The following is a 19,267-nucleotide window of genomic DNA, read 5'->3' on the forward strand; positions in this document are numbered from 1 at the left end:
CAATGAAAAGTTGCACATTCAAGACTAGATATCAGCCAGGAAATTGCTGATGTATCAAGATGTGAATCTTTAACTTCCTAATTTTAATAAATTTTATGGCTTTTTACTCCCATTAATCATGTATAATTGGTTCTGCTTTTGGACAACTCTGGCATTTGATGTTAGTAGACTGACATTTTCTTGCCAGTATCCTTGATGTCAATGGTATCATTGTTAAAGTATGCATTTGTTTGATGGCTGGTGATATACTGGACATTTAATTTTCTTTCTCTATGAATTCTCTGTTGACTTTCTTTGGCAATTTTATATTAAATTTCTGTTCTTTTGTTATTGATGTATAGCTTTTATATATTCTGTATCTCAATTCATTATCGGTGGCATTGGTTGTATTTGTGATTGTGATTAATCTTTACCCTATGCTTTTATAATTTTTCTCATATCACAGAATTTTTTTTAATTTATAAAATCAAATTTGTTAACCATCATATATTGAATTGTTTATCTTTTTACCCTTAACTAAACGTCATAAAAATCATTTATATTTTTCTAAGTTTTAAAATTTTGCTATTCATGTAAGCTCTTTAATTCATTTGGAAAGATTTGTAACATGTAGTATGAGACAGGAATATAACTGTCTTTTCTCTATTCTGATAGCCAGTTTTCTGAGAATTATTAACTGAGTTATTTCCTCACAATTTAGAAGTCCACCACAAATTAATATAATTTTTAATTAGGCTTACTACTTAGTAGAAACAGTACCCTACCTTGTTTTCTTCTCCAAAATAATCTTTGCTATTCATGCATGTTTATATTTTCAAATTCACTTTAGATTCAGAAGCTCATATTCATTGAAAAACTTTTAGTTAATACTGATTGGAATTGCACTGATTTTATACATTGTTTTATGAAATCATTCCTCATTATGTTACAACGTATTTCAATCAATGAACATATCTTTCCATTGTTTGGATCTTTGGGACTTCAATTATGTTTTACATATTTCTATAAAGCACTTATACATTATTTTACATATGTTTATTTAGCTATTGTGCTAACTGGTACCTTTAATTTTATGTTCAATCACATCATTGCTGGTAGGAATATTGTCTTATTTCTTACTTTGAAGAGAATGTGACATAAGTCCTCCATTAATTATATTTGCCATAGGCTATTGATAGATTTTTATCAGATTAAGAAAGTTACATTTTATTCCCAGCTTGATAGTTGTTATAAATGAGTTTTAAATTATTACATTTCTAACATCAATTGAGATAATCTTATGTATGTATATTTTTTCTCCTTTTATCTATTGATTCAGCCAATTGTATTAATAGGCTTTCTAATGTTGAAGTAAACTTACATTCCTAGGTTAAAATGTATGGTGTGTGTGAATTATAAGAGATCCGTTTCTAAAGTGATTCAACTATACTTTTACAGAGTTCCAAAAGCTTTAGTGTTTATTACTCTCAGATACTAAGATATCCTTTGTTTTTAAGCAGGCTGTCCTTTCTGAATAACAATCATGAATATAGTTACCTCCATATAGTGCTAGGTGAATACAGTGACCTCATTATGGCTTTTACGTTCTTGCTATTTTTAAGGTCATGTAGTTCTTTATATATCTTTATTTCTGAAACAGGCATAATAAAAATTGTAGCATTTAGTCCAATAAAACTGCCTGTGCTAAAATTCATATACATCTCTTTTGATTTTTGCAGTTAGAATTATATAAGGAATTTCTAGGCATTGATCTGAGTTATATTTAGTAAAATTTAAGTCTGGTGCAATGTCAATTAATATATCTCATAGACATTTGTTCTTCAGTCTTCCTTTATTTTGTTTATTCTTAAATCTAAGAGCAAAGTATTTTAGATATCATTATAAATAATAATAGATAAGTATCTCTAAATTCACTGGAGTGTTGACCTCATTCCAAGACAATTTTGTAATATACTACATACTGTGGTGTCTAAAAATTCAATTTAATTTTTATTGGCTGTATAATTTACAACTTTACTTTTAAGCAAAATTTATGAGTAAAGATTAGGATATTAAACAGAATATGATATAAGCAGAAAATTTAACAACAATATAAATGAGTTGATATCTAGTGTTAATGTTAAAATATACAGACATATTCTGACACCTGTAATAAGTTATTTAGTGTCAGTTGAATTAACAGTACACTGAGGTAGGAAGGGTCAACTATAACATTAACTAACAATGTGAACTTTGAGAGATTCTGTAAACGTCCTTAGATATAAATTTTATAACCTTCAACACAAACAGTATATTCTGTATAGTTGCAGAATTTGTAAATTTTTGTACTGATGTGCAAAGGAGCCAAATGTTCTTAGATGCCATTATAATATATAACGAATCACAGTTCCTATATTTCTACTGTAGTTGATAATGCTTTATTATTATGTTTTAAAGATAATATGCAAGTAACTTTTCTAGTTTGTTATTGGTTTTAATAGCTTTATTTATTTATTTATTTATTTATTTTTTTCCCAAGACAGAGTCTCGCTCTGTTGCCCGGGCTAGAGTGAGTGCAGTGGCGTCAGCCTAGCTCACAGCAACCTCAAACCCCTGGGCTCAAGCGATCCTACTGCCTCAGCCTCCTGAGTAGGACTACAGGCATGTGCCACCATGCCTAGCTAATTTTTTCTATATATATTTTTAGTTGTCCATATAATCTCTTTCTCTTTTTAGTAGAGACGGGGTCTCACTCTTGCTCAGGCTAGTCTCAAACTTCTGACCTCAAGCGATCCTCCCTCCTCAGACTCCCAGAGTGCTGCTAGGATTACAGGCGTGAGCCACCGCGCCCAGACTAAACTTTTTAAGAAAAATGATTAAAATAATTCCCCACATAAGATTAAAATCTATTAATGTTCCAACAGCTACCCTGGATAAGGTCATCTGTACAGGTTTAAGAATGGGGAATGGTAATGCTTGAAGGTGCTGACTCGGGAGGGGGGTGGGGAAGGGAGGGATATATACCTACATGATGGGTGCAACGCGCACTATCTGGGGAACAGACATGCCTGGAGCTCTGACTTGGGGGGAAAGGCGGTACATGGGCAACGTATGTAACCTGCAATTCTGTATCCTCCATAACAATAAGGTGAAATAAAAATAAAAAAAAAAAAGAAAAAAAAAAAAAAGAAAACCAGTTAAAAAAAAAAAAATAGTAGATATATAGTAACATCTGAAGGAGAATGGAAAGTGATATTCTTTAGCCCTTGCAGTAAATAAGATTGCTTTTCTCTTTTGGAGAAATTTCTTTCTTACTCACAAAAAGTTCACAAATGTGAAAATACCTTCAAGCCTTAAAGACTTTTCAGTATTTGATAACACCTATGGAGGAAAATTTTGTCTTTCACTTTCTGTGCTGACTCTCAAATTGCTGTACAATTGTATGGCTGGATTGAAAACTGAGTGTCAGCGTCTTCATAAGAAAAGTACTTACAGAGCTCTACAATGATAATAAATATTTCAGAGAGCTCTGTACCTCCCACTCCCCACCTTGTCATGCGTACTGTTCAGTAATTACTTTCTCCTTCATATAGACTATATATTTTGGGTTTCTACAATTGTGTTTGAAATGAGATGATTTCACATGCCCTTTCTGATGATGCTTTATTCATCTTAGGCATGTCACTTTATCTCTGTTTGCATTGTATGTAGTTTGCCAGTATTTTCAGATAAAGCATTGGTTTCTGAATCTCATTAATGTAACTGTTTTCTCTTTCAATTGTATGCCTCACTCACGCTCTAATCTGAAAGAAACTTCCAAAGCAAGGCTGCTTCCACAGTACTGACAAAATCCGCTATATACCCTTACCACTGTGTGGTGCACTCATTCATTCTTTGTTTTCCAGTTACATAAATTCTTTTTTTTTTTTTTTTTTTTTTTGAGACAGAGTCTCACTCTATGGCCCGGGCTAGAGTGAGTGCCGTGGCGTCAGCCTAGCTCACAGCAACCTCAAACTCCTGGGCTTAAGCGATCCTACTGCCTCAGCCTCTCGAGTAGCTGGGACTACAGGCATCAGCCACCATGCCCAGCTAATTTTTTTGTATATATATATTTTAGTTGTCCATATAATTTCTTTCTATTTTTAGTAGAGACGGGGTCTCACTCTTGCTCAGGCTGGTCTCGAACTCCTGACCTCGAGCGATCCACCCGCCTCGGCCTCCCAGAGTGCTAGGATTACAGGCGTGAGCCACCGCGCCAGGCCAGTTACATAAATTCTTAAGGGCACTGCATGGCTCACAAAAATCTAATACTGCTACTCTCTAGGCTGGCTATTACTGATCTGAAGACATGCATACTTGGTTTGAAAGAAGAAGAGTAATATTTTCCTCTCCATTTCTTCACCATTTCCTTTATATACCTAAAAATTGAGAGCTTTGTAAAAGATGAAAAAAGAAACATGTAACTATAGAGAAAATAACTGGATGATCATGACTTTAAAAGCATGGCATTGATTATGTTTAATGGTTTTAACAGATATGAGATGAAAAAAATCAGAAAAATAAGAATGAACTTTTAAAAATACTGTCATTAAATTTGTCTTTACTGTTTAGATATTTTTGTGATTTTAGAAATTTTCTAATTCAATTAAATATTTATAGAATAAAAATCGTGTATAAAGTTATATAAAGATGATTAAACATAATGATATCTAATCAAGGCAGTTTATTAACTAGTATGGGGGTTAAGAGAGCACATGGCTATGCACATATATGTGCTGTGTGAAATCAAAGGAAAAGGAGGAGAAGTGTTTTTAGGCAAGTTATCCACAAGTATGTAAGAAGTAAAAATGTAGGAGGGAAGACATTTTTCTCTTTAGGAAGATCTCTAATAACTTTAGTTATATGTATGGATTTGACTTAGTCTTTGAAAAATGGGTTTAATTTCAAGGAAAGTACACTACTTTTTAAAATTACAGAATACTAACAAATTAAGCCTTTGAGCAAGATACTATGATGAATAACAAATAGTTCTGTTTCTCTTCAAGAAATGTACATTCGTTAATAAATTAGGAAGATGCGCTGTAGAGGGATTCTCAAAAAATTGAATATACATAAATTTTAGTCTTTGGAGTAGCAATGGATAGTCATTGACCATTTTGAAATACACGTGTTAAGATAAAATATATCGATCAGGAGGATATTTTGAGAATAGAATGGAGAATTGACACAAAATAGAGGAAACAGCAGAGAATAATGCAAGGTTCAAGTAAGCAGTGAGGAAGGGAGAGAGGTATCTGGATCATAAAAAGCAGAATAATTATAGGTAGTAAAATAATAGAATAATATTTATAAATATGAGAGGGGATGAAATTTACAACAGAAATAACATGTAGAGGAAGAAGAGAGTTCAATGAAGAATTTTAGAAAACTCATTCATCTCAAGACCACACTCTCAAAAATAAATGTGTAATGTAATGCAACCAAATTTTGAAGTGTGATATGAAATCTTGTAGGTCCTTTATAAATGTTATCCATTCAGGAGTTATGATATCCTTGCAAGATAGGTGTCATTGTTAGACACTGATGAGAAAACAAGTTTCATAAGAATGAGGTTTGCTCAAGATCATAGGATTCTAATCCAGGTCTGTTTTCATAACCCATTCCCCATCTGCCACAACATGTTACCAATTGATGATACTTTCAGGGAAAGGGGAGGAAAGCCAAGGGAGTGTCGAATACTGTAATGCCAAAACAAACAAACAAACAAAAACTTCCAAATCTTCCACAATGTTCAAGGGCTCTCTGACACAATTTAATCATTGGATTTGGTGATCTTTCGGATATTGGTGATATTTGAATGAATAAGTTCGGTAGCTTGGTAGAAGAATATGTGACATTGCAGAGGAACAGACACATTTAGATAGTCTCTCCTGTGAATCCTGACTTCCACTTGAAGGGATCAGAGTTGTTTAGCCTTGTAAACATCAGTTACTTTATCAATGTTGGGGAGGATAATGCTTATGCCATCAAAGTTTTTATGGATATTACTAGAACACATATAAAGCCCTAAGCAAGAGAGGATTATGTGATAGATAAGTTTGTATGCCAGGACATAAGGTATATTCTTTAAAATAATGGTCTGAAAGGATATGTATGCATGCATGTATTTATGAAATAGTAGCAATATAATATAAATAATATAAATGTCATTTATACATCTAGCAGTATAGTTACCACTAAATGAATATTTATTATATGCAAAGAATTATACATTGTTTTTAATCAAAATCCTGTGGAAATATTTTCTTCATTTTTATAAGATTATTCATCTTAGAATCTGAGACACTTTAAGTGAGTTGCCTGTGACTATGATTTTACAATTGGTCTCTATCAGAACTTAAATCTACATTTACCAGGCTCTTTTCTTTTTTTCCTGCTTAATCAGCATTGTAACAATAGCATCACAACTTAGTCAATGGGAAAAAAAGACTTATTGCTAAATGTCAATAGATTTCAGTCAAAAATACACAGAAGAGATATTTAGAGTGTTCATAAATTTAAAAACCTAACATTTTTTGTAGTTCCATTTTTCATGAAAACATAGAAAACACATGAGATTCTGGCTAAATGTGTATAATATGAATTTTTCCTTTAAAAGAATGGTGAAGCTATTCCACTTTTAAATATTTTAGCTTCATATTGCCAATGATTTGCATATCAATTAGTTCACTATATTTTCCTTCCACTGTATTCACCCAATTAGTTTTTGTGCAACTGGCATTAATGAGTAGGATTTTAAAATGTATTCTAATAGGCATTACTAGAATATAAGGAAATCTAATGTTTTAGTGAATAAAATTACATAGTGTTCAGATCTATTTATTAACTTGTTCACTGCTATGAAATCTAACTCCAGTAAAGTCAAAGGGTTAAAATGTGAATGAAACTGAAGAAATATGCCCAAAATGAGTAGAAACAATGAAATATAACAGGGGAAAAATACAAAGTTAAAAACCAGATATAGTAATTATATTGATAGGAGATCAAATACATGAAGAGTTAGTTGAAATTTCATTATTGTAATATTGTATCAAAATAAAGAAATTTTACCTATTCTGTCCAATGTACCCTCCATAATGCAATCATGATGTTTAAATGAGGGGATAAGCCATCAGAACTTTTGAACTAAATGAGTTGAATTCACACTATGTGATTTTCCCCCAAGGATGTCCCTCATCTGGATTATACTCACTTTCTGTACCTATGGAGTATTTCAAAGTGACATCTTCTTTAGTACCTGTCTATTTTTCCTACCTGATAAATTACAGGAACATGTTATTTGACCAAAAATTCTGCAGGTATATTAAATTTGTAAACTTAAATTTTAAGTTTGACTTATTTTAATAAAAATACTTCTCAATGACTTATATCTTTGCATTCCATATAATGAACTCACTTCCAACAGTGTTATAGTAGTATATGAATTTACTAAAACATACATCAATTATGATTGAGTTTAATGTTATTATCAGACAGGCTCCATGACTTAGAGAATGGGAGCATTAAATTATGGATTCTCTTTGTTGAGATGGCATTTCTGTGATTCTGAACTCCACTGACTTTTTTTTGTTTTGTTTTGTTTTTTTTTTTTTTTTTGAGACAGAGTCTTACTCTGTTGCCCAGGCTAGACTGCCGTGGCATCAGTCTACCTCACAGCAACCTCAAACTCATGGGCTCAAGCAATCCTCCTGCCTCAGCCTCCAGAGTAGCTGGGACTACAGGCATGTGCCACTATGCCCAGCTAATTTTTCCTATATATTTTTAGTTGTCCAGATAATTTCTTTCTATTTTTAATAGGGATGGGGGTCCTGCTCTTGCTCAGGCTGGTCTCGAACTCCTGAGCTCAAACGATCTACCCTCCTTGGCCTTCCCAGAGTGCTAGGATTACAGGAGTGAGCCATAGCGCCTGGCCCTCCACTGACTTCTTAAAGACTCTCTCTCTCTCTCTCTCTCTCCTCTCCTGCCATCTATCCATATATATATGGATATACATCTAATATACAGATATATTAGATATGGATATATACCTACCTATATATATATACATATATATATATATATGCACACACACACTCACACACAAAACAGACTTTGGTAGAAATTAAGATATCTAACTCATTTTATCACGAGGCTCTTAATCATTTCAAAGTCACCAGTTTAAAAATATTTCATATTGAATCAAGTCATTCATATATGTATGAACATATTTATATTATTCAATTTTATGTATCCAGTTGGCTAGGCTACAGTTTCAGTTGTTCAATCAAACACAAGTCTAGATATTGTTGCGAAGATATTTCATTTGCAGATGTTATTAACATTTACAATCAGTTAACTTTAAGCAAAGGAGATTATGATCAATAATGTGGGTGGGTCTCATTCAATCAATTGTAGGTCTTACGAACAAAAATTGAGGTTTCTGAGAAAAGACATAATTCTGTCTCAAGACTGTCACAAGGAAATCCTAATTTCCCTTTTCCAACCTGACAGCCAACCCTACAGATTATAGAATTGCCAGTCCCCACAATTATATAATTACTTAGTATAAATCTTGTTTTATACATACACATATGTATATGTATATGTATGGGTGTCTATATGTTTATATATGTGTCTATGTGTATTATGTATGCATGTATATGTGCATATATATAGATTATATATAGCTATATATGTGTACATAAATAGATACATACACATGTATGCACACAGCATATATACTATTTCTTCTGTTTCTCTGGAGAACTGTCACTAATATATATATATTTAAAATTTTATATGTATGTGGACATATATACTGTAGTGGTCATATGTATAAATTAGTCATATAGTGTTTATGTACATATAGTATGGGTATATATAAACATATATTCCCAAAAGGTGAATTATTTGGTTCTGAGTAGAAATATGAAAAAAAACAATATTTTATATATTATGTGGGAAAATAACTGCCTTTCTGAAAGGAAGATTAAACATAATTGACAATATGGATAATAACAGCCAAGGTTCACATGGATCAATAAACCATCATATCCCAAAAGAAAAAGTATAGAAAAAGAGTGAAAAATAGACTTAAAGAACTTATAATGTTTTTCTTTGCATTTTCTAATAAAGTGAAAGTAGACTGGCTGGTGGCAGGGGGAATCCCTTCCCATAGAGAAAAGATAACACAATTTGCCCAGCTCCCGAGATGAAATACAGTTTTAAAAGGTTTATATTCCCCACTCCTCTACAAATATAATGATGTTAAAGATAGAGAAGAAATCAAAAGGCAGATAAAGAAAATGGCAAAAATATATGTAGTTATCATATAAATGATCACAGATTGCCACAGTCCTCTGAAACACATGAATCTATGAACAATTTCCAAAATAAAGGCATTTATATGTTTCTACTTTTCTTTCACTAGTACTTAAAATCTGTTTTTTTTTTTTCAATTATTATTTTTGGAATTAGGGTTTGTCTTGCAATAATTTCTTTTTAAGATATTATTCTGTTAATATATCATGTGCAGTGATTCAGTGAAACTCTAATGACCATAAACAATGGAATAAATAATGACCTCATCATTTTCAGAGCTCACAGATTACTTGAGAAATAGGAAGAGAAGAATTTCTACAGAGAAAAGCTTGGAGATGTCTGTTATAACTGTTTTTACTCAATGTTCACTAAAGTAGCAGGAGGATGATTTAAACATCTAGCACTTTGAAATGTGTTAAAAGGAGGAGTGGACTAACAGCAGAAGAGAGAAGTGCTCCGTGAGTTAACAAATTAAAAGAGTATACACACCTTTCTAGACCAGCACTGAATAGCAATATCAGAGAAGCCACAAGTGTGAGCCACATATATAGTTTTAAAATTTCTAGTAGCTACATACATAAAATAAGAAAAATTAATATTAACATATTTTATTTAACGCAATATATCCAAATTATTATGCCAACATGTAATCAAAATAAAAAATACTAATGAGATATTTTACATTAATTTTTTCACCCGAACCTTCAAAATTTGGTACATTTTGCATTTATAGGACATCTAAATTCAAACTCTGCAAGTATTATATGCTCAATACTCACATGTGGCTAGTGGTTACTGTATTTCACAGTGACATTCCAGGCCAATGAACTTCAGCCCTGAGCAGACTGCTAAGATCATCTGAGAGCTTTAAAACAAAACAAAACAAAACAAAAGAAACAAAAACTACTGTTTTAGATCTACCACCAGAGATTTTTGCTTTAGTTGATCTGGAATAAAGCTTTTTTAAAAAGCTGCTTGATGTTTGCAAACCATGAAAATCTTGGCCTGAGGCTTAAGCAAAGGGTTGTGAAGAGGGTTGCTTCCAAATTTTGTCCGGACTCTGGAGTACTGACATGCTGGTATATGGCTGGGAGAGGTAAGTAGATGATACGCTTGTTCATAGATGCAACACATAACACGATTCTTACTGTAGTCCATTGTTTGTTCTGAATTTTTTCCTCACTAAACATCTGGAAGCAAATTTACTTCCTAAACTATACTAGATATTTTAGGTAGTATTAGGATAGCTACCTCTACTCCCATTAAAAGTAAATTAAGTAATTCAGTGAGTTAAGCAAGAGAGTTGAACCAGCCTACCCTTCAGACTAGTATTAGGCCACACATTTTGTGGATTACGTACTACTTCTAACCCCTAAATATCCTTGCTAAGTGTAAATCCACAACTGGAGAGTCTAAGCAGCAATGACCTGGACACCAACAGGATTTTCTGAAATTATACTTGGTTGAAAAATTCTAATGTGAGAAATAATTTTATTATTTCCATTTCCATATATGCTCGACGGAATTTGGTAACTTTATAGTGCACTGGACTGTGTGAGCAGCTCTTGGTTTCAGCATGTAGGCAGTGCTCACAAGTACTAGTACGTCCCACCTAATAGAATATCCTGAAGGCATTTGTGCAATGTGTTCTCTATTGCTGCAGTAATAAATCACCACAAACTTAGTGGCTTAAAGAACACCTGTTTATGATTTCATGGTTTCGGTGAGTCAAAAGTATGGGTACAACATGGAATAGCTAGTCTTCTGCACAAGGCCAAAATCAAGGTACTATGGGGGATGCTTTCCATTCTGGAGATTCCACAGAATTCAGTTCGATGTCGTTGTTGGACTGAGGTTTTCATCTTACTTCTGGCTTTCAGACTGGAGTTGTCATCTTCCAGAGGTCACCTTCATCCCCTGGCTTTTGGCCCACTTCCTCTACTTTTAATGCCTGCTAACGTGATCACATCTTTCTCATGCTTTGAATCTCTCTGCCCTCCCCTTCAGCATCATGTCTCCTCTGCTTCTGTTTTCTGAGATATTCCTCTGACTGACACTTGTAAAGACTAATGTGATTACATTGTACAGACCAGGATAATCCAGAATAATCTCCCTATTTTAATGTCAGCTGATGAGTAAATTAAATCCACTTTCAAAGTTTTTCCCTAGAAGTACCTAGGTTCATGTTAGATTGAATAATTACAAGATGGGACTCTTGAGGGGTGATTTTAGAATTTTCCCTACTACATATAAGAACTATCGATATAGTTGGGCATGGTGGCTCATGCCTGTAATCCTAGCACTCTGGGAGGCCGAGGCGAGAAGATCACTTGAGTCAGGAGTTTGAGACCAGCCTGAGCAAGAGTGAGACCCTGTTTCTACCAAAAATAAAAAGAAATTAGCCAGACAACTAAAACCAGGAAAAATTAGCCAAGCGTACTGGTGCATGCCTATAGTTCTAGCTACTTGGGAGGCTGAGGCAGGAGGATTGCTAAACTGATGCCACGGCACACTAGCCCAGGCAACAGAGCAAGCCTCTGTCTCAAAAAAAAAAAAAAAAACAAAACTATATTTATTTTTTTCATTTCTATAGTGCCTTACAAACTTTCACTTCTGCAATAGAGACATAACTAAATAAATTAGAGAAATAAAAATATATACCCAAATACTGATTAAATACCAGTAGGATATACTCGATTAGGAATTCTCAATTCTATATTCCAAGGCCACATCCTGTTTTCAGACTTGTTGCTCTAGAGTTTGTAGACAGCTGAGATCTTAATACTCAGCTTGGATACCTCAGCATTGATTTTTACCTAAATGCTGTTTGTACTAAGCTGTCTCAATGCCCTGGTGGCATGTTACGTTATGATCTTTGTCACTGGATGTCAGATATATTCTTTACTCCTCTAATTTTTATCTGTCAGTATTCATATCCCCTGACAGCAAAAACTAAATTTTTACCTGGAGAAAAACTACTGGGCACCTTCAGCATTTCCCCTGTGCTATGTACAACCTCTGCCTTCTCAATCTTTACACTGGTAGTCCTTCCAGGTTTAAATTAACATTTTGTATCTTTAGGGAGTTTCTGATTGCAAAATATTATCACTTGCCTTTGTTCATAGATAAAACTTCAGCCAAGGTTTCCAAATCACCTACGCCAACCAGTAGATGCTCACTAAATAATTTAGGATTATTTTTTTCTGTTTTAATTTGGTACATGTAGCTCTGGCCTGTAATCCAGGGTTTTTGTACTTGTACCTAACAGAGGGCAACTTGAAGCAACTCTTCTTCTCACTTCTAGAAGAAAAAAAATCCCCATTTCAATCCTTAACAGGATTGAAAGAACAACTCTACCTATCATTTAAGACCTCGTATTCACTGTAACCAAGAGAGGAAGGGTCAGTATAATTGATGAGCTAGAGAGAAGGAACTGGGCATGTTGGTTCAGCCCCTGGCTGGGCAGGACAGCACATTCAGCTGTGTTTCTCAGTCCTTCAGTAATGCTACTGAGGAAGGCCTGTAGTTTTGGATGAACAAGTTCAGCTCAGAGAGCAAGTATTAGGATACCAGATTGCAGCCCCATATCTAGGTCATGTCCTTCCTACCAGTTTTAACAGTAATAAAGCTAAAGTTTTGTTCTCCATCTGTCCAACTCCATGTCTATTTCTCAGTTGGTTTGTAACTCACAGGGGAAGAAAAAATGTGATTAATTATGACCCCTCAAAACACAGCAGTATCTTACATCTGCTCTGGTATTTTATCCACTCTTCCCCCACATACTCCATTTATTCAGTTGGTGCTTTTTCTACTTCTTCTATTCTTTGTTATATTTTTTCCCCAGACGTTATAGATTCCCGGTGTCAGATAATTAAGTGTCTGGGATTTTGATAATCTGATATTTTCCTGGTGCCTAGAATAGTGCCTGCAATATAGTTGAAACCCACTAATTATCTATTGACTACCTCTGCTAAAATTACAAGCTAAAAATTGCCTTAGGGATAGTAAAACTGAGACCCAAAGACCTACAAAACGAACAGTGCCTGCTTTGGTTACCGGAAGAATTATTTTATCGGCATCGTATCTCAGCTCATATTACATTTTAGATCTCTCCTTGCCATACTATTTATATTTCTTCCCATTCAAGTGGAAACAGGCAGGAAAAGGAGAGGAAAATTGTTTTTCTTTTTTCTTTATGAAAAGAATCAGTATCAAACATCTCACAACTCTGAATATATATATATATATATATATGCGCGTATATATAAACATGTATGTATACACACATCCTCTCAAAGAGACTAAATAAATGTATTAACTATCTTTATTTATTAGATATAAAGAAAGTTCACCATCTAACAACAACTGAGTTAGTTTGGCGAGCTGTTTTTGTCAAACATGATCCTTACATGCATTCTTCAAATACCTCTTAACAGTTTTTCTGCTTTAAGATGAGTATGTGTCTATGACTCTGGTCCGTACAGCACTGCCAAAGTCATTTTATCCTGAAAGTGTTTGATACATCATGCGTTACTCTTTGCATCATGATGAACACATGCATATGTAGAGAATCTTATGAATAGAACTTCAGTAGATTCATGGAGCTTCTGGATTGGTTCCCGATATTACACCATCTTTACTTCATCACAGCTATTTTATTTAAGGCTTTGATTTCACAAATATAACAATCAGTAAAACTTCAGTACTAGCTACTCCCCCTCAATATTTTATATCCCTAAATTCATTCAAAAGACATTTAAAATAAGCATATTTCCAGGATTTCCTCATTCCTCTTGCCAACAGTTTCTTGTAGTACTAATTCAAGCTAAAATTAATTATATCAGTGTTTAAGTTCTTCTAATAAATTGATCCTAATTTCATTTTTTCTTTTCTTCACAAACTTCTTTGCTGTATTTGAGGCAGTGATAGTTTTGTGGATTCCCTGTACTGTACACATCTAAATATATCTCAGCATCTAAATATATTTCAGCATCTAAAACTTGATTGTATTTGTCCTTCTGTATAATGCCTGGTGCTGATAGCACATCTTATATTTTTTTCAAGAAACAACACTTCCTAGGAGTTTCTAAGAAGTGAAAGATAATTATGTGGATTGGAAGGAAGAAACTCAAATCTTCATGCATTGTAGTTACATAGCCAATCATCCCGGCATCCATATTACATATGCGACCTTACTGAAATTAACGTTTCACTAAGCTTTGCATAATTTAATAAATACTTCACAGAAAAGATATAGAAAAAATATTGGAGCTGGCTATTTACTGTTTAGAAATACAGAAAGAAGCAGAGTCTCGGTAATTACCACTCTTATTTCAACAATCTTGATCCATAAGTATTTTTCATAAAATGCTTTAAGAAGATTATAATTCTCCAAAACTAGAAAGCTACACAAAAATAAGCTGAAAGCACAAAAAACACCCACAGAGCACCATTAGCTCCACTTTCTATACATCTTTGGTGTAGATGAAATTCATTCACTGAAGTAAGGACAATAAAACAAACATATAAAATTTAGTGTTGTTATATCTCATCACATTGAGGTTCAAGTAGAAACTGATGTTCAGATATTGTCCTATAAAATGAATCACAATGATTTCAAATGAATATGTATATTTAGTGGCAACTATTAAAATGTAGTTGTCATTTACTCAGTTCTGTTGATCTCAGTTAATCAAGAGGTCTATCTGTAGAATATCTGGAATGTCCTTCGAGCAATCACTCCTAAATATTGTTGTGTACATTTACATTAGGCAGAGTGTTTTGTGTTTTTTTGTTTATTTGTTTTTTTTTTGTTTGTGTTTGTTTTTGTTTTTGTTTTTGTTTTTGTTTTTTTGCATGTTGAAGGATATCTGAGCTGATTCCAGTTTTGGGCTATTACAAATAAAGCTGCTATGGACATTTATGTACAGGTTTTGTGTGAATGTACGTTATCATTTCTCTGGAATACATGCCCAGGAATGAAAGTGTCGGGTCACATGGGTAATCCCATGTTTAGTTTTATAAGAAACTGCCAAACTGATTTCGGGAGTGGCTGTATCATTTTACGTTCCCATCACCATTGTACAATTGATCCAGTTTCTCCAAATCCTCATCAGTATTTAAGGTAAAGAAATGGGAATCAGGGATGAAGAGGAATTGGCAAGGCCCTATCCTAGGAGCTTGTAATCAAGCCAGACCAGAAACTAACAGGCTGCAGTTGACAGCTGAAGGTGTAGTTCCTCTGCAGTGCACTATGGAGCAAAGGAAGTCATTATTCAGTGAGAGAAGGCAAGGTAAGCCTCATGTGGAGAGGACCAGCGACTCCAGCAGAGAAGAAACTAATAGCACTTCAATATTGGAATAAGCTGTTCTTTTAGAAAATGTGTGCCCTGCTTTCTCCAACACACATATTCCATGAGATATTTTAGTATACTTTCACCTCTTAGCCTAGTTATTTTCTGTAACTAAAAGTTATAACAATAATAATAATCCTCACTGATACACTAGGTGGTAAAAAGTACAACTGTGGTTTATGGTACCCAAATTAAGGCTATTTCCAGAAATACATTGAAAATGCTGAGGACTCTGCAGTCAGACAGATTTGGATTACACTCGAATCCTGGCTCTTTACCTATGTTGGTCACATATAATTGTGGTAAAGATTAAATGAAGTTTGTTCCGAAACGATTTATCACAGTTCATGGTAAATACCACAGTATGTGGTTTCTACAGATAAAAATATTTTGCCACAAATCAGATACACTATTGCTAAGCAAGAAGTTTCTGTGCTTTTTAGGTGAAACTGCCCACCAGCTGCCAAGTCTGTATGTGGGGAGAAGAGGGTGTTGACCATGGAACTGAATCAAAATGAAGGAATAATTTTTAAATTAGTATTTACTATTTGGATTTATTTAGTGAATAGTGTGAGATTAAAATGTATTTAGTGATTTATAAAAGAAATCGCTGGTGACAATTCTTAATATAACTAACCTATTGTGTGTGTGTGTGTGTGTGTGTGTGCGTGTGTGTTTGGGGACAGTATCAGAAAAATCCGATACCCCTTCTATTAATATATGGAAGGTTCCTTAGCATCCAGTGTGGTGATTTATTCCTATTCCCCACCCTGGCAACTCACCCCCAACCCCTGTCCCTTACTTCAACACCACTGGTGATTTATCAAAGCATCCCTTTGAACTACAAAACATATTCGCCCTCTAGGGGAGTTCTAATAAATAAGATGTTCTCCACCTCATTGCCTTTTAATGACAGTTTGACAGTCCTTATAGATTACAGCCCTGGGCAACTGTCCAGCTGACCTGTCCCATAATCTGTCTCCAGTTGCCTTTCTTCAAGACAGAATGCTTCGTTGTGTTTCCAGACAACAAGGAGGTCCTGTCTATTGTGATAATAAAGGTAAACTTGTCCTCAGGAATCAGAACTCGCCATTGTGGCACTTTTTAAATAACTCTGGAGAAGAAACTTTTCTTTAGGTCTCTTATAATCCTTCAGTTTTTAATTACTTGCCCTTCATAAAGGATTCTTACAGTAAATCAGTCACGGAGTGTTCTGGTGCTTTTAAATATCTCACTATTTTGAAAAGGCTTAAAGCAACCAATTCTTCAGCTTGTAGATAGGAGATTAAAACTTTTTCAGGTTATGACCATCAAATGATAGGGTAGTTTACAATTTTCTCAATTTGTAAATAAACACTCCATTTTTAGTTTTTATGTATTTCCAATCTATTGCCTAATTTGTAATAAGTTCAGTGAGTACAAAAATGGCAATATCCAGCAATTGACACAATTTTTGACAAATTAGCTTATTTTCCCAATAAAATTTCTCAAAGTAACATGTATTTGATCGGAAGTAAGAGAAAACAATGAATTGTATGGTCAAATTTGACCTATTACAGCATTCCCATTATTTCATGGCAGAAAGAACAATTATTTATTGTCCGTGTCCTGCTCTAAGACACATTACAGTAACAAGAGCTCTTGACTATAGCTGAAAGTTAGCCAGCACTTCCAACCCAACACTACTTCTCAGATATTGCTAGGAAATTCCCCAGAAATCCATCCTCTGGACAGGTTCCTCAGGATCTTCTCCTCCCAACAACTTGTCATTGTTTTCATGTTACTATCTTTGTGTGGGGGTTGAGGAAGGCCAAACATGTGGCAAGCAACATTGTTTTTTAACATAGCAGGACTCTTCCTTTTCCTCAGACCTCTGGTGGAAGGACACCCTCCAGCCCTTGTCTATTTTATTGCACATGTTGAATACACACTGTATTTTAATTTTTCAACAGAGCAGAGAGTCAGAGCTTTTATGACAGCAGATCATAACAGAATGTAATTACAATACAGATAATCTCTGTACCTTTGTAGATGGGCCCACTTCCATGACTAGCTGCAAATCTCCCCACTCTTTTCTCACCCTGCCTCCTGTGACCAGGACCAGCTCCCACCATTACCAGATATATCACCATGCTTCAGGACTCAAGCCAAACCCATTATCAACCCTAGAAATGGCAATTTATTCCTAACCCTAGCCAAGGGCTCATTATCATTTCATGCTCTCAAAGTTATCTCTTAATAGGATGATGAGAATGGAAATGTCAAGGTGTCAATAAAGCAATCACATGAAAGTACAAAATCAATATATTTCCCAGAGTCAGGATTATTTTTACATTAAATCACAACACAGATGAAGCATCAATGTGCTAGTCCAGGTTTAAATGTAATCCTGTCCGACCCCTATTTATTGAGGTTAAAATCACATAGTCTAATCTCAAATAGGTTTACCTAATTAAACATAAAACAAAGAAAAAGAAAATGTGTTTATAAAAGTAAGAAACTAATTTTGGTTGAATTTTAAAACTTACTGAGACTGAAATAAAATGATGTAATGAGAAACTTATGTCGGAAATTTTAAAAATTGAATAGTAAGTTATTTTTGTTCATAAACTAAGCAGGTACAAGAAGGAAATATTAAAGAATTTTTTTTTCTTAATATCTCTTCTACTTTTTTGTAGAGACAGAGTCTCTCTCTGTCACCCAGGCTGGAGTACAGTGGCAGGATCATAGCTCATTGCAGTCTTGAACTCCTGGGCTTAAGTGATCTTCTTGCCTTAGTCTCACGAATAGGTAGGACTACAGGTGTGTACCACCAAGCTCAGATAAGTTTTTTGTTATTATTTTTTGTAGAGATGGGGTTCTTACTATGTTGCCCACGTTGGCCTTGAACTTCTGGCTTCCGGTGATCCTCCTACTTCAACCTCCCAAAGTGCTGAGATTACAGTCATGAGCCACTGTGGCCTGCCCAACTATTTTATAATAATCTCTACATAGGTAATACTGCTTTTTAAGCTTTTACATTAGTTTATAATTGGAATCTGATCTATCATCAGATGCACCCATTAAATGAGAGATGAAACTTATAATCATGTACATTTTCCCATAAAAAAAAAACTAAAATTAAAAAGATGGTAAATCTTTTACCTAAGGTCATCCTAACATTTAAAAAATGGACTAGGAATAAAATTATTATATTTAGGAGATGTCTGCCCACCCGGGCCCTAAATATTACAAAGTCCTTAATTGGTATTAATATTATAACAGAGACATCAATTCCATCCTCCCCTGCTGCCTAATACAGATTGCATTTTATTAGTCTGAAGACTTTTAAATGGTTTGAAGTGATAATTAAAATGTTCCTTTAATATGTTCCATTTTATTCATTGTCAATTGATTCAAGGTCATATGCCAGTGTCCATTGTTATATTCAACACTTTAACATTTTTCTACTGCAATTTGTACCTTGGAAGTATTTATAGCTTGGTATATTTTTAATATATCTTGGAAAATTCTTTCTAGCAACTAATTGTAATTAACTTCAAAGGGACTTATGATCTAACAGCATTTCAATTAAT

At 34.1% G+C, this 19,267-nt stretch overlaps 1 protein-coding gene across 1 annotated transcript in view; it reads right to left on the bottom strand.

The window, feature by feature from the left end:
• The window catches only part of NCAM2 (neural cell adhesion molecule 2), a 325,026-nt gene extending 308,241 nt beyond the window's left edge, over positions 1 to 16,785 (bottom strand). The window contains 1 exon segment of the mRNA XM_069472428.1: positions 16,656 to 16,785. Within this exon segment, the coding sequence (XP_069328529.1) occupies positions 16,656 to 16,785 (130 nt within the window).
• Between the last annotated feature and the right edge of the window lie 2,482 nt (positions 16,786 to 19,267).

The sequence above is a fragment of the Eulemur rufifrons genome, chromosome 7, assembly GCF_041146395.1.
Source record: "Eulemur rufifrons isolate Redbay chromosome 7, OSU_ERuf_1, whole genome shotgun sequence".
Classification (NCBI taxonomy): Eukaryota; Metazoa; Chordata; class Mammalia; order Primates; family Lemuridae; genus Eulemur; species Eulemur rufifrons.